Here is a 12,932-nt window from a genome sequence, read left to right on the forward strand (position 1 = left end):
CAAAGGATGGCACCTCCTCCCTCTTCTGGCCTGCATGCCACATGGAGCCTGTCCCTGGCTCAGACCCAAGCACGATGGGAGCAGAGCTGCGGAGGAGGGAGGCCGTGGGAACCACTCTCCCAGCCCCGCTGGGGGCGTCGGGGACGCTGCAGCTGCCGTGACAGCCAAGGGCAGACGGCAGACAGAAGGGACCAGTGTTTGCTGGCTCCTGGGGAGGCATCTATTGCCACCAGGGCTGCAAGACTCCTTAGAAATCTGGGCACTTCCAAGTTCACTGAGCAAGGCAAAGCGCTTGGCAACCTGGCAGGACTTTCCTCTTTTTGGTTGTCGCTTGGGGAGGGACAAGGAGCTCTTGGGAGCCAGAGCTGGGAACTGAGGCAGCTCTGCCCACGTTCTTCGCATTACACCACGCAGCCGGCTGGACCGAGGGGCCTCTCATAGGGACAGCAGTCCTGGACTCCGGGGAGGCAGCCAGCGATTCAGGAAGGGCGGCACAGGTGCCCGCAGGCAGCAGCGGCAACAGCTCCTACCGTGTGCATTCCAGCAATTTCTCAGAGGATCCGACCCAGTAAATCGCTGTGGACCTACACAGAAATGGGATTCTTCTTTCTGAGTTAGTTTTTGGCAGCTCCCTTGTTTGGGGGTGGGATGAGGTGAAAAAAGTTGGCAAAGAAAGGCAAACTGACATTCATCTTTTTTACGTAGTAGAATCTATAGCAAGGACGTTTCTTACCACGCTGATTTGACTGGAAATGGTTCTGACTCTTGGTGCCTCCGGGTTAGGGTCCAGCTCCAGGGGACCTGAGTTCCCCGGGAGCTGCTCTGTGCTCCGGGGCTGTCCTCCTGAGTCCTGTTCCCGAAGGTACAGAAATAAGGCTCCACTGGGGAGAAGGGTCCCTTAGAGCTGGGTAGGGGGTGCCCCTTCACCAGGAACCCAGAGTATCCTGGAAGCCTTCACTTCAGGAAGCCCACACAATCACCATCGCGACGTAAAGGACATTTATTATTTTTTTTTGAAAGGGTGGAGGGAGACTTTACAAGGGTCGGAAGCCGCTAACCAGAAAGGAAGATAAATAAAATACAAAGCCAGTACGTTGTGGCAGAATTCCAGAAAACACACTGAAAAAATCTTTACAGTTTAAAACTGCTTCACTTTATACATAATTACAAATTAATATACAGCATCTGGGTTTTAACCCCTTTTTATCTAATAGGATTCAGCACAGAAACGTTCATTTAGCATTTGAGGACAACAAACGAGAGCAGAGGTATAAGGTGCATGGTAATCACCCTCCTGCGTGTCCTCGTGGCCCCTGCGCGCCCGGCGGGGCAACACGCCAGAAACCTCAGGCTAAACCGTGACCGTGGGCCAGCCGACCGGGCAGGGCCCCTGTCAGTGCTCTGGAGCTGCTCATCCTGGCAGGTGGTCACAAAAGGCAGAGGCATTCAAGCAGGGTGAACACTGGGGTGAGCAGAGACTGGGCTCAGCCTGGGTGTCTGGAGCAGGCTGTCACCGTCTGCGGCAGGAGAGACTTTAGGCAGCTGGGTCTGCCTGTCTTTAAACCTTAGCAAGATGGAGAACTCACTCAAGGCCTGTCGAGCTTTTGACAAATGAAATCCGATTGGTACGTGGAAAGAAGCCTTTGTTTTTTTCCCTCTTATGGCAGCACTAAAAGACTTTTCACTTTAAAACCTGGCCAGCAGGCAGTAGATCCCAAAGCTCCGGTTAACTAGGAATGTTACGCTACGTGGAAAGAAAGAAAGAAAATGAAGAACCGAACCAAAACAATCTCTTTGCCCCTTTCCTTGTCTCCGAGGGTCAATCGGAGCAACAGCGCCACGTGGGGCCGTGACCCCAGGACCACAGGTGTGTGTGCCACACTGTCCCGCTGCAGGAAGGCAAGACACACATCCCTCATCCACTGCCGCCGAGGAATTGGAAGCGTTCTTTCTGGGCTTCCACATTCCAAGTGTGTCCGCACCCCTTGGCAGTGTCTGGGGTCCCCTGCAAGCCACCCTCTTCATGGCTGCTGAAGCCCACTCGCCAGGACCGTCTCTCTCAACGCGCTCCCACCCCAGTCCCTGGGCTTAGCTGTCCTCTGGGCACAACTGGCCCCCCCATCAACGCTGTATCAACAACTGCAGCTCCAAGGCCGATACCAAATCCTTGGGGAGAAAGAACCGGCTATGGAAAAAGAACTTTGTGACCAATGGATAAAATATAAAGCGCTTCTGTGAACGGTACCTTCGGGATGGAGTTCTGGCCCCTAAGGTTATGGTGCTACCTGTATTTTAGGCGGGGCCCAGTTATAAACCCTATACACTGACACCCACTCTCCAAATAAAGGTACGACAAAGCCCAACGATCTTAAAAACGTCTGCTCACTACTGCTAATACTAGGGGTTTGGGAAGATAACAAGTAAGGGAGAATATCAGCAAAAGAACAACTGTTAGTGGTATTACCCTGAGACATGAGAGGAAAACAGGTAAGATTCGTACCTTTCCAAAAAAAAAGAAGTCTTGATAAGGATTTCTTCCCCACAGACAGCTCTCATGGGGGTAGAGGATGGAATGTTGGCAAAGGCTGAATTATGGCAATCTGCATGTTTTTAACCCTCTCCATTTTCAAAGAAAACAGTCAGCATAGTTGATTGTCTCGAAAGTGAAGCGGACTGTAGGGAGCATTTAAAGTGCACATATGCCACCCGACTGGGATGACGACCACTGAGATGATGGAAGTTTTGAGAGAAGATGCAGCCTCCTTCCAGGCAACTCACGAGATTCTGGAACTCTGGATGGTGTTTCCATCTGTCCCCCAAAACCTAAACACAAGGAAGGCCAGCCCTCTGATTTCCGGAGCTTAGAGAAGCACGGCCCCTAGCATGGGGACACTGTGGAGAACTGAGTCTGAGCTGTCCCGGGAGACAGCCCCTTCTCACATGAAGGACACCTCAGTAACCAGGACAGGCCTCAAGGGCAGAGGAGACCTCAAGGCCATCAGCAAAAGCAGGAGCAGCAACAATCCAGGTGGTTCCCCAAGCGCAAAAACAAAATCCCCGAGTTCCTTATCAAAGGGGGAGAGACACAGGACGAAGGCATGGAAAAGCACGGGTCCGGGTAAGTGGTTCTCTCTCTCTCTCTGCACTGCACACTGTTCTGGGGAAGATGCCTTCTGATTCTGATTGTAAACTTGTCCAACCACAAGCTGACCAAAGTATTTTAAGTTAGTGGGGTGCAGGTGAAGGGGAAATCACCATTTTAAAACAACTACCACTGAACAATCAAGGCAACCGAAACTTCACAACTAGTTGGGAGCAAGCTGAAAGCCACCTGTGCAGCTATATACAGAAACTCAGCGTCCAGGGTGCTTCTTGTGAAGAGCCTGCGTTAGGGCAAATCCCATCAGCTCCGAGAACTGGTTTCCAGCCCAGAGGCAGGGAGGCCCGGCGTACACGGACAGAGGAAGGAGGATGCAGGTCCTCATTCAACAGCCCCACCCCTTTCCAGCAGAGCTGTGGTGAACCTGAGCCAGTGACAGGGACAGAGGGCTGAGCTCCCTGTGGATCTGAGAAAGCCATGACAGGCTGGCCATACTCAAGCTGTATGGACTGGCTGGTGGCAGGAAGCAACCTAACCTTTTGCTGTTTAGAGTCTCTGTGGCCGGGGAAGGGGCGGGGGGGGGGGGTGGGGGGGGGGGGGGGGGGGGGGGGGGGGGAGGGGTAGTACATTAAGGTTCAATAGAAAATCAGTTGGTTCTGCTCAAGGTGTGTTCTGAAGGGTAAGAAATCTCCATGACAAAACTAGGCAAATGTAGCCCATGGGTGGCAAGTTTCTTAACTCTCAAGCCAGGAAGAAGACATCCCTTGATCAAAGTATGAGGTGAGGGTGGCAGGAGGGAAGGAAATGGACCCCTCCCCCAACCTTAATTTTCCTTTGGGCCTTGGAGGCACTTTGACAGACCCGGGGGGAATAAGGAGAGCAGCACCGGCTGCTTGACTGGACAGTTGAAACCGTTGGGCTGGTGTGTTCACCCTTAAAACACACACACACACATACACACGTGCACACAACACACAAATAAATAAAACAAATCTAAGCTAAAAGTTTTAAACCAGACCTCTTTCAAATAAACTGAAAGATAAATATCTCCATCTGCAAGCCCAGCTTGCAATTCATCAACAAGCACCAAGTTACAGATTTTTTTGTTTGTTTCTAAAAAGTATGTTCAAAGACCCATGCTCCTGAGGGGCAAAAGGCAGGAATCAAAGACCACATTTAAAGCACAGAATTTTCCAGGGTTTCCCCTCCTGGGGGGTTAACAAGTGTGGCAGGTGCAGGGGCCTCAGGAAGAAACATCCTGCACCTCCCCGCTGGTGACAAGCCTCAAGGAATACAGATCAAAACACAGTGGGACAAAGAAAAAGAGAGAAGGAAACGAACAAACAGGCAGCATCTGTGGATTCTTCAAGGGGTAGAGTACATAACCACAGGCCTTTCGTTTCTAAAACTTTTGAAAGAAAATCAAATTTTGCCAGGCCTCCTGATAGGAGACCTTTCCAAGCCACACCTTCTGGCCAGCTCTTCTCTCAGTCTGTACTGGTGGGAACCGCTTCATATGGGCCTAACACACCCACCTGAACCTGTTTTTCATCCAGTTGTCTAGTACAGGGTGGGCACCCCCTGGCAGCGGGAGAAGCAGGTGGTCTCTGCGCGGGTGGAGCGCGGATGGGGCCACCCTCTCCCACGGCGACTGCCACGCAGGAGCAGCTTCCCTGGGGCGGTACCGTCGAGGTCTCAGGAGTACTGCCAGGAGACCGTGGCCACTGCTGAGGTGGCTAGTGACAACCAAAAAAGTGTCACGGCGCAGGGGTGATGGTGAGGAGGCCTCTCTACTTCGTCTGTGCCCAGAACATGTGGGCACACATCTTGGAAAGCCAATATATGATTTCTTTTAGACTTGATAAAATTAGATACATTTTTTCTTTTAAAGTGACTGAAACACCAAAATCAAGGTGTTTCAAGATCATCTGCTTTTAAAGACATCAAGGCCTTCTCTCACTGGTTCTCACAAATGTTGTCGTCCCTTCTGAAGTGAAATGAGAAATACACGCGAAAAGGGGTGAGGCGTGCATGGGGTGAGTTTACAGGGAGACAGCCTGGGAGGGCTAGTGGGTGAGGCTCTGAGTGCGCGCTCCCTGAGCGGTGGCGGGCAGTGCCCCTCGTGCGGGGCTTGAGCTGCGCCCAGCAGGGCAGTCTGGTATAGACCGTGCACAGTTCCGGTGCACTCCACATGTATGTGGAGATGGGCTACTGTATGTATTCAGATGAAGTCCACCTATCTGCTGTTTGATTTTTGGTTCTGTTCCCCAAAATAAAAGGCAGTAAGAGTTTCAGGGCCGCATTTGGAAACACTCTTTTAGTCTCTAGGAATTCCTGACGACGTCCAAATACATCGCTTGGACTTCTGGGGCCACTACTCTGGTGTAAGATCCACCACTCAGCAGGGCTGGGCCCCAACCCGAGAGGCGTTGGGTTGCCAATCCTGGGCCTCCTTCCCCACCCTGACCCCCAAGACCAGTTGTTCTTCTGGTCCAGGACGTGGGCAGTGCGGGAGGGCTGGGCGCCGCAGGACAGGGGCATCAGTGTAGGAGAGTGCGCGCACAGGACAGCAGGGGTTGGGGCTGTAACCATGGCGGGAGAGAAGCGGCTGCCTCGGAGAGGAACGGCTCAGCAGAAGATCTCCTCCCCCTCTGCGGGTACTTCAGGATGCAGGGACATCTGGAGAAAAGGAAACCAAGGGCAGAAAAAAGAATTTCAGAAAACCTGCTCTTTTCACTGGTAAATTCTGTTCTTTCTTCCCCAAACACAAGTCTTCTGGGATGCAAACAGATGCGGGGCTGGTGGACAATGACATCCGCCAGCCAGGCCTCCAGGTGACGTAGTGCATGAGGTCGTCAGTGATGTCCTCCGTGTCTAGAGCTCCATAAACTTTACAGAACACTAGGCTTGCTGTTTGTAAATAGACCTGGAAATAGGGATTTCTCTTCAACCTCCCACACAGAAGGGAGAGGAAGCCTAATGAGAAGGACTCAGACCTTGTGCAGTGTGATTTGATAGCACGCCCTGTGGCGGCAGGCAGGTCAGTTAATCCCGAGCTTCAGCTTCCCAGTGTGTCTGGGGGTCAGCAACACCTCTCTCACAGTCACCTGCAGGATTAAAGCGGCCCTCGAGAAAATGCTCAGCAAGCAGCCTGTGATTAGTATTACTGGACCAGGCCTAGAAAGGCAGGGAGTACTGCAGCTGCTTTCACTGAGGTGAGTTTCAGCTCCTCACTGGACAGTAAGTGTGAGAAATGAGCCCGCACTCTCTACTTCGTGCACGTGCCACACAGAGTGGGTTCTTAAATGTTCTTTGATCTGTGTTCTTACCGTAAGTTCCAACAGTCCTTTGGCGGGCAGAGCAAGTGGGGTTTGGTGAGATGTGTATGGTTCAGCTTTTACACACCTGAATGGCAGCCACCTCTTTTAACCACTCCCATGCTGCTAAAGCCACCCACTCTTCAGGATCCAGGGACTACACGGCCAGAGGTGAGACCTGGTGTGTGTACTCACCACCGGACTGCGAACGGCTTCCTTTGTTCTTCTTCTTTTTCTCCTTCTTTTCCTTTGGCTTAGCTAACCCAAACAGGCGGGTGGACGTGGACACTGGGGTCTGGCTCTGACCCTCTGGTACTCTGTTTGTCTGGCTGGTGGAACCCAGTATGTGAAAAGGCCCCTTTTCTTTGTGTGTCCGAGAGATGCTGTTCCTTTTTGGGGACACTGAGAGTTCTGAGTCCAATGACCCTGATTTGGCTATGGAAGGTGCCGGTGGCAAGAGGGTCTCCTCAGGATTCGGAAGGAAGGACGGGATCCTCAGCAGCTTGGTGTGTTGATGTGAAACCTGCACATGGTCAAGAGAAGGGGTCTGACTTGGAGGCCGGCAGCATCCCCAGTGCCTACTCAGTGAACACTACCTGAGGTCACCGGCTGTGTCAGTGGGTCAGCCCCGTGTGCACCCACTGCCTTGGACTCCAGAGAAATGGTAAAAAGATTCTGATCTTCTCAATTCCATTTCCTCCCTCCCTCAGGTAGTATCTATGGAAGTGCTAAAAATATCATCTGATGCCATTACTATTTTTATTATCAGCAACATGAAGAATTAACAGTAGCTGGGAAGAGGCAGCTTAGAACTCCCATTCCCTGAAGAAGCAGGAAGAGCTGCTTATCCAACGACTGATTTACACGGGGGTGTAGATAATTATTTCAGGGCTAAGAGATTATAAAGGTCTGTTCAGGTGAGAGGGCAGGTGGAGACGTGCTTTTACCAAGATTCCTAGCCAAAGGTTAAACCAAAGATAAAGAGAGATAATCAGTCCTAATCTGTGCTCCCACCGCTGGGCCTTGCAGCCTTCCCTGTGGAAGCCATCCTTGTGTCCAGGAAAAGCACATACAGCCACTGGCTACTCCTCCTACAGACGTGAAAAAACTCTGCAGGAAGCTAAACTGCTCCCTCTGGAAGAGGTCAGTTTCCTTTTCTTTCATGATCCAAGGTCAATCGATCAAACAAATGGCAACCTGAGTATCAGCAGACAGGAGGATCTGTGTGTACCCAAGCTTCCCATCTGCCACAGGTTGCCCCGTTCCAGAATAACCGTAGAACACCACTGAAATAAACTCGGGGGTCAGTGTGCTGCCCACATATGTGATGCCTTCCCATATAAGTAGCCGCTGCAGGAAAAGAAAGGTTTCATCCACAGTAGCGAGACAAATCAGGAATTAAGCAGAGCCCAGATGTCCTGAGCATCCTGAGCAGGAACAGTCCCTCTCTCCATAAGAGGGGCTGCCTTCCATCATTTGCTGGGATGGGCTCCTCCCTGTAGCTGATGCCCACTGGACCCCACCATGCGGGCCTCTTTCAGGAACTCAGGCGTTACTGCTCTCTGTGAGCCCCAGGCACTGTGCTCCGGGGGGACCTGTGTCCCTCGGTGTGCTGTCCCCATCCACTACAAGTTCCTTTAGCTGGGGACCATTCTGAGTTCTTCTGTGGCACAGGGCAGAGGGATTGCTCCCCAAATCCTGGACGGCTGACTGCCATCCTCAGAGATGCTGAGGCTACTCCAGCCTAAGCGACTGAGGGCTGAGGGAAGTGCCAGGCATCCATTAACTCCCCTGGCCAAACCCCAACCCATCATGCTGAGAGATGCAAAAAGGAGAAAAAGACTCACTTCCTCACCTGCCCCCTGGTGGTGCAATAAACAGATCTGTAGAAGCAGCCTTTATATTATCTGCCTACTTTCCTCCGCTGCTCAGAGGGTTCTTGGTTATGCGGGTCGCGACCCGGCCCCCCAGCGCCCCGTACCTGGCCGATGTCACAGTCGGCGGGGCCTCTGGCTGAGCCGGTCAGCCTCCCGCTTCAGCTGCTCCTGCTCGCGCTCGAGCTGCCTCTGGGCAGCGCGCAGGCGCTCCAGGTCGCTCTGGTAGGCGAGCTTCCTCTGCTGCAGCTCTTCGTGCTCGCGCTCCAGGTCCTGGCGGCCGCGCCGGAGCTCGTCCTCGCGCTGCGCCAGCCGCGCCTCGCGCTCCTGCAGCGCCCTCATCGCGGGCCTCCCACTGGCGCTCGCCGCCGCCGCTTCTCCTCCAGGTGCTGCGCCTGCTGCCGCTGCAGGTTGGCCAGGTCCTGGCGCTGCTTCTCCAGGCTGCGCTGCTTCTCCTGCTCGATGAGGGAGCTGGGCCGCGACGCCGTCCGCGTGAGCGCCCGCTCGGTCAGCAGCAGCTTCTGGTCCTCGATGTAGCTGTCCTGCTGCAGCACCACCCCCTGCGGGGGAGACGCACGAGGGGGGACGATGCGCCTCCGCCTGGAGGACGAGGACGCCACCCCAGACTACGGCCCTCCCCTGGTTTCTAAGCTGCTCCGGGAAAATGCTCCAGCATAACCCTGGGCGGCAACCAAGTCACAATGTCAGTGGTGTGGGGGACTCGGATTTGGCACTCAGCGGCTTTGTATGGGGTGGGGAGTGTGTGTTTGGGAGGTGGGAGGAGGTATGAACTGGACTGGTTAGAAATTGAGGATATTCCCAGAAAGCTGTGTGGGGAGGGTCACCCTACCCAAATACCACACAGACACATGGAATATGGAAACTTACAATCCTACCAAAGGCCTTCCAGACTGAAACCATGTCCTCTGTGCATGTCAGCACCCCATGTGCTCTGGGGCATGGCTGTCAAGGGTACCTGCAGTCCACCATGTGCTCGTCAAGTCCAGTCTTAGCGGGTCGATGATACTCTAACCACTGCATTCTGGAACCTTTCTCATCATGAGAGCCAGTCTTCTCTAGTCTGAGGGCCCCATTTACCCATAAGAAACCTATAGACCTCAAAGATCCAGGCCAATGATACCCTGGTCACTGATTCTCTCGAAACAAGGAAGTGAAGGGATAAGGGAGAAGGGCACATACCTGCAAAGTGCTGAGGAGCTCGTGGAGATGGACGACGCTCTGGATGACCGGCTGCAAAAGGAATCAAAGGACCATCACCTCAGACTCGGAGGCTCAGACCCCAGCACACTGCGTGTCATCCGACAAGAACCCACCCTACCACACAGCAAGGGGCTTGCATTTGAACCAAGTACTTTCAGACTGAAAGCACCACAGAGAATAAGCCGGTACAAGTAGCCAAGAAAAACAAGATCAAACGAAGTAGCTGTGTATGTAGGAGGGAAGTCAGCACACAGTGAAAGGTATTACAAAGCTCCAATTATTTAAAATGACTGGCACAAAAATAGCAAACACACCAATGTAACAAAACAGAAAGCCCGGAAGCAAACCGCAGCATTAGTATATGATACAAAGAGCATTTCTAGTCAATGGAGAAGGAAAGAATATTCAGTGAATTGTTCTGAAAAAACTGGCTAAAGCGTTGGAAAAAATTAAGTTGGGATCCACAGAAAAAACATTCAAATGGATTGAAATGTTAAGTGTAGAAAAGAACTGTAAAAGAGCTGTAAGAAAATGTGAGAATGTTTTCTGATCTTGAAATAGGGAAGGATTTTCAGAGCCAGAAACAATGGAAGAAACCACACACACACACACACACACACACACACACACACAATTTCAACTTTTACTATGTAAAAATGTATAATAAAAAAGGAAACAGTGAACAGAACAAGGCAAAAGAAACCTTTAATTTAAACAAACCTCTCGTAGATCGACAAAATCACGAATATTCTAGTAGAAAAACAGGCACAGAACATACACTAGCAATTCACAAAAGAAGAAATACAAATGGCCAATTATATAACATATTAAAAATGATTCAACCTTATTTGAAATCAGAAGAATGCAAAAATAAAGAAATAACCACTTGAACTTATCAACAAAATGTCAATTAAAAAATAATTCCCAGTGTTGGTGAAAGTATGATGAGAATGGATACTCTTGTACTGACAGGGATGAATGCTGTATAACCTTTCTAGAGAGCAGATGACATGCTGAGGAAATAATCAGAGCCCTGCAAAAAAAAGTATGAGGATGCTCTTGGCTGCATCATTTAAAAAGCAAAAAAGTAGAGAAAGAACCACTGGAAAGATTAAATAAATTACGGCACATAACATAATAATATGCAGCTGTTAATTAGCATGTTTCTTTTTGGGTTTTTTGTTTTTTTTTTTTTTTTTGTGGTGTGTGGGCCTCTCACTGTTGTGGCCTCTCCTGTTGCGGAGCACAGGCTCCGGATGCGCAGGCTCAGCGGCATGTGGGATCTTCCCGGACCGGGGCAGGAACCCGTGTCCCCTGCGTCGGCAGGCGGACTCTCAACCACTGCGCCACCAGGGAAGCCCGATTAGCATGTTTTGTACAAATATGCCCTGGGGAAATGCTTCTGGTGTGTTAAGAGAAAAAAAGCAGGATACGAAGCTCCAGGGAGTAGTGAAACAAATTGTATAAAATTATGTTTATGCAACTCACACTCACACATAAAATACATGTCCTGTATAATAAAAGGCTGGAAATATGAACACCAAACATTTGATAGTAGCTATTTCTCAGTGGTACTATGTTTACTTATTTTTTTCCTTTTTTACATTATTGGATGTTTTCCAAATCTTCTACCACAAACGTATTCCTTTTATAATATTTAAAACACAAAAACTTTATTATCAGGCTTAGCTCTTCTGAGAATACGATTTACCCCTCATTTAAGTTTATTCTTAATTAACAGAGAGAGGGAGAAGTCACAGCAGACCAGCTGACTCTGACTGGGCATCCGTAGTGTATAATCCATGCTGGGATGCCTGAAAACCACTGGTCTTGTACTGTCTCTTATCTGACTCTTCTCACTAAATATGAGGGGAAAGTTGCCAGGTGAAAAAATCAACTAAGGGCTACTTTTTAAGCAGCACCAGAGCACAGCAGCCTGTGTGGGAGCAGGCTTACTTCATTCAAGGATGGACACGCTGAAGGGGGTTACGTCAGCGTGTAGACTAACATGCCAACAAACAGAAGACAAAAAACACCCTTCTGTGTTTTAGGGAAAAAAGGAAAGATTTCCTTAATCTGAAATTTCAAAAGACAGCTCCTCAGGGATTTAAGGTATTCCATTAAAAGCAGGAAGAAACACAGAGGACACCCTGAGAGCTACACCCTAGCACCCCACTGTCCTGTGTCCAATTCCAGCCTGCTGACACAGTCAGACGCTTGGAGTCAACTAGGTTTGGAGAAAGTAGCAACCTTGAGGAGGATTTCTTAAGAGGGACCCAAGGAGATGGAGAAACAGTGAAAAGCGTGGGTTATCCTGCAGGGTCAGCGGAGCTCAGCGGAAGGCCGGTGAAAGACTTCCGTGGGGACCCGATCTCTAGCTAGGAGACGACAAGAGTGACACACACAGAGCGAAATGCAGTGCTCAAAGAAGAAAACTCAAGCTGAGTTGCAGGATCAGAAATTATTATGCAAAATTTTACCCACAAGTTAATTTCCACATTCCAGACTGTGGCTTTGCTGCCAGGCTTGTATTACAGCAAAGGTGGCTACAAATTCTACTCAGTGTGCGCAGATGGAAAGAAATCACCGTGGGAGCTTCATGGCCCACGTTTAGAGAAAGCAAGGGGCTTCTCAAGGACAGAGAAGCAGAGGCAGTACTCTGCCAAAAGGGCAAGACGAGGCCCTGGGGCCAGGGAAAGGGAAACACAACTGCACAGATCAGCCAGGAGCCAAGCTTGTTCATCATGGCAAAACAGAAATGAGTATTCCTAACCTAGCAATTATAACAAAATCATATTCTTTTAAATAGCTCATAATATTCTTACCTCACTGTTTCTTTTAAGCATAAATGCCAGGTGAGCATTTCCACCCTATAAAACAAACAAAAAAAGTGCATTTAAAAACAACGAAGACTCTGAGGCAAGAATGATATTCAGCGTGTGTCTGAGTTATGCTGTGACTTCCCGTTTTCGTTCTTTTCTACAGTAGCTTCTCACTGCAGGGCAGTGAAGATTTGAGGCTGAACTGTTACTGAAGCCTTGCAAAGAGTTCAGGTGGGTGTGTGCATTTAAACAAGCCTCTTAATGAAACTGGTCCAGCCACGGCCGCGGCAGAGCTGTGCACGTAGACGTGGTGTCTGGAGACAGGCCCAACGGCCAAGACCGTTGGGCTCTGAATTGTACTGTTTGCTTAAAAACGTGCTTTCCTCTTCAGATAAAACAGGAAATAAAAACGGCAAATTGGGCATCCAAAACAAAATCAAAGTAGGCTAGTTTCAAAGACTATGAATTTAGAGGAAGTGCCAGGGAGGACTTAGGGAGTGCACTTTAGAAAGAAATACCTTTTTCAGACCACTATCCGATTCTGTTCTCCTAAGATCTTGGCCATCATCGCCCTCTTCCTTCTCACCTCCTAAACAAA

The 12,932-nt window shown here is 50.2% G+C and overlaps 1 protein-coding gene across 1 annotated transcript in view; it reads right to left on the minus strand.

Annotated features, from left to right (window-relative positions):
* Nucleotides 1-6,804: 6,804 nt before the first annotated feature.
* The window catches only part of AKAP13 (A-kinase anchoring protein 13), a 332,091-nt gene continuing 325,963 nt past the window's right edge, over nt 6,805-12,932 (minus strand). The window contains 7 exon segments of the mRNA XM_032623794.1: nt 6,805-6,940; nt 8,399-8,630; nt 8,632-8,655; nt 8,657-8,851; nt 9,492-9,542; nt 12,338-12,382; nt 12,853-12,923. Coding sequence (XP_032479685.1) covers nt 8,409-8,630; nt 8,632-8,655; nt 8,657-8,851; nt 9,492-9,542; nt 12,338-12,382; nt 12,853-12,923 — 608 coding nt within the window. The 3' untranslated portion in view covers nt 6,805-6,940; nt 8,399-8,408.

This window comes from Phocoena sinus, chromosome 2, assembly GCF_008692025.1.
Source record: "Phocoena sinus isolate mPhoSin1 chromosome 2, mPhoSin1.pri, whole genome shotgun sequence".
Lineage (NCBI taxonomy): Eukaryota > Metazoa > Chordata > Mammalia > Artiodactyla > Phocoenidae > Phocoena > Phocoena sinus.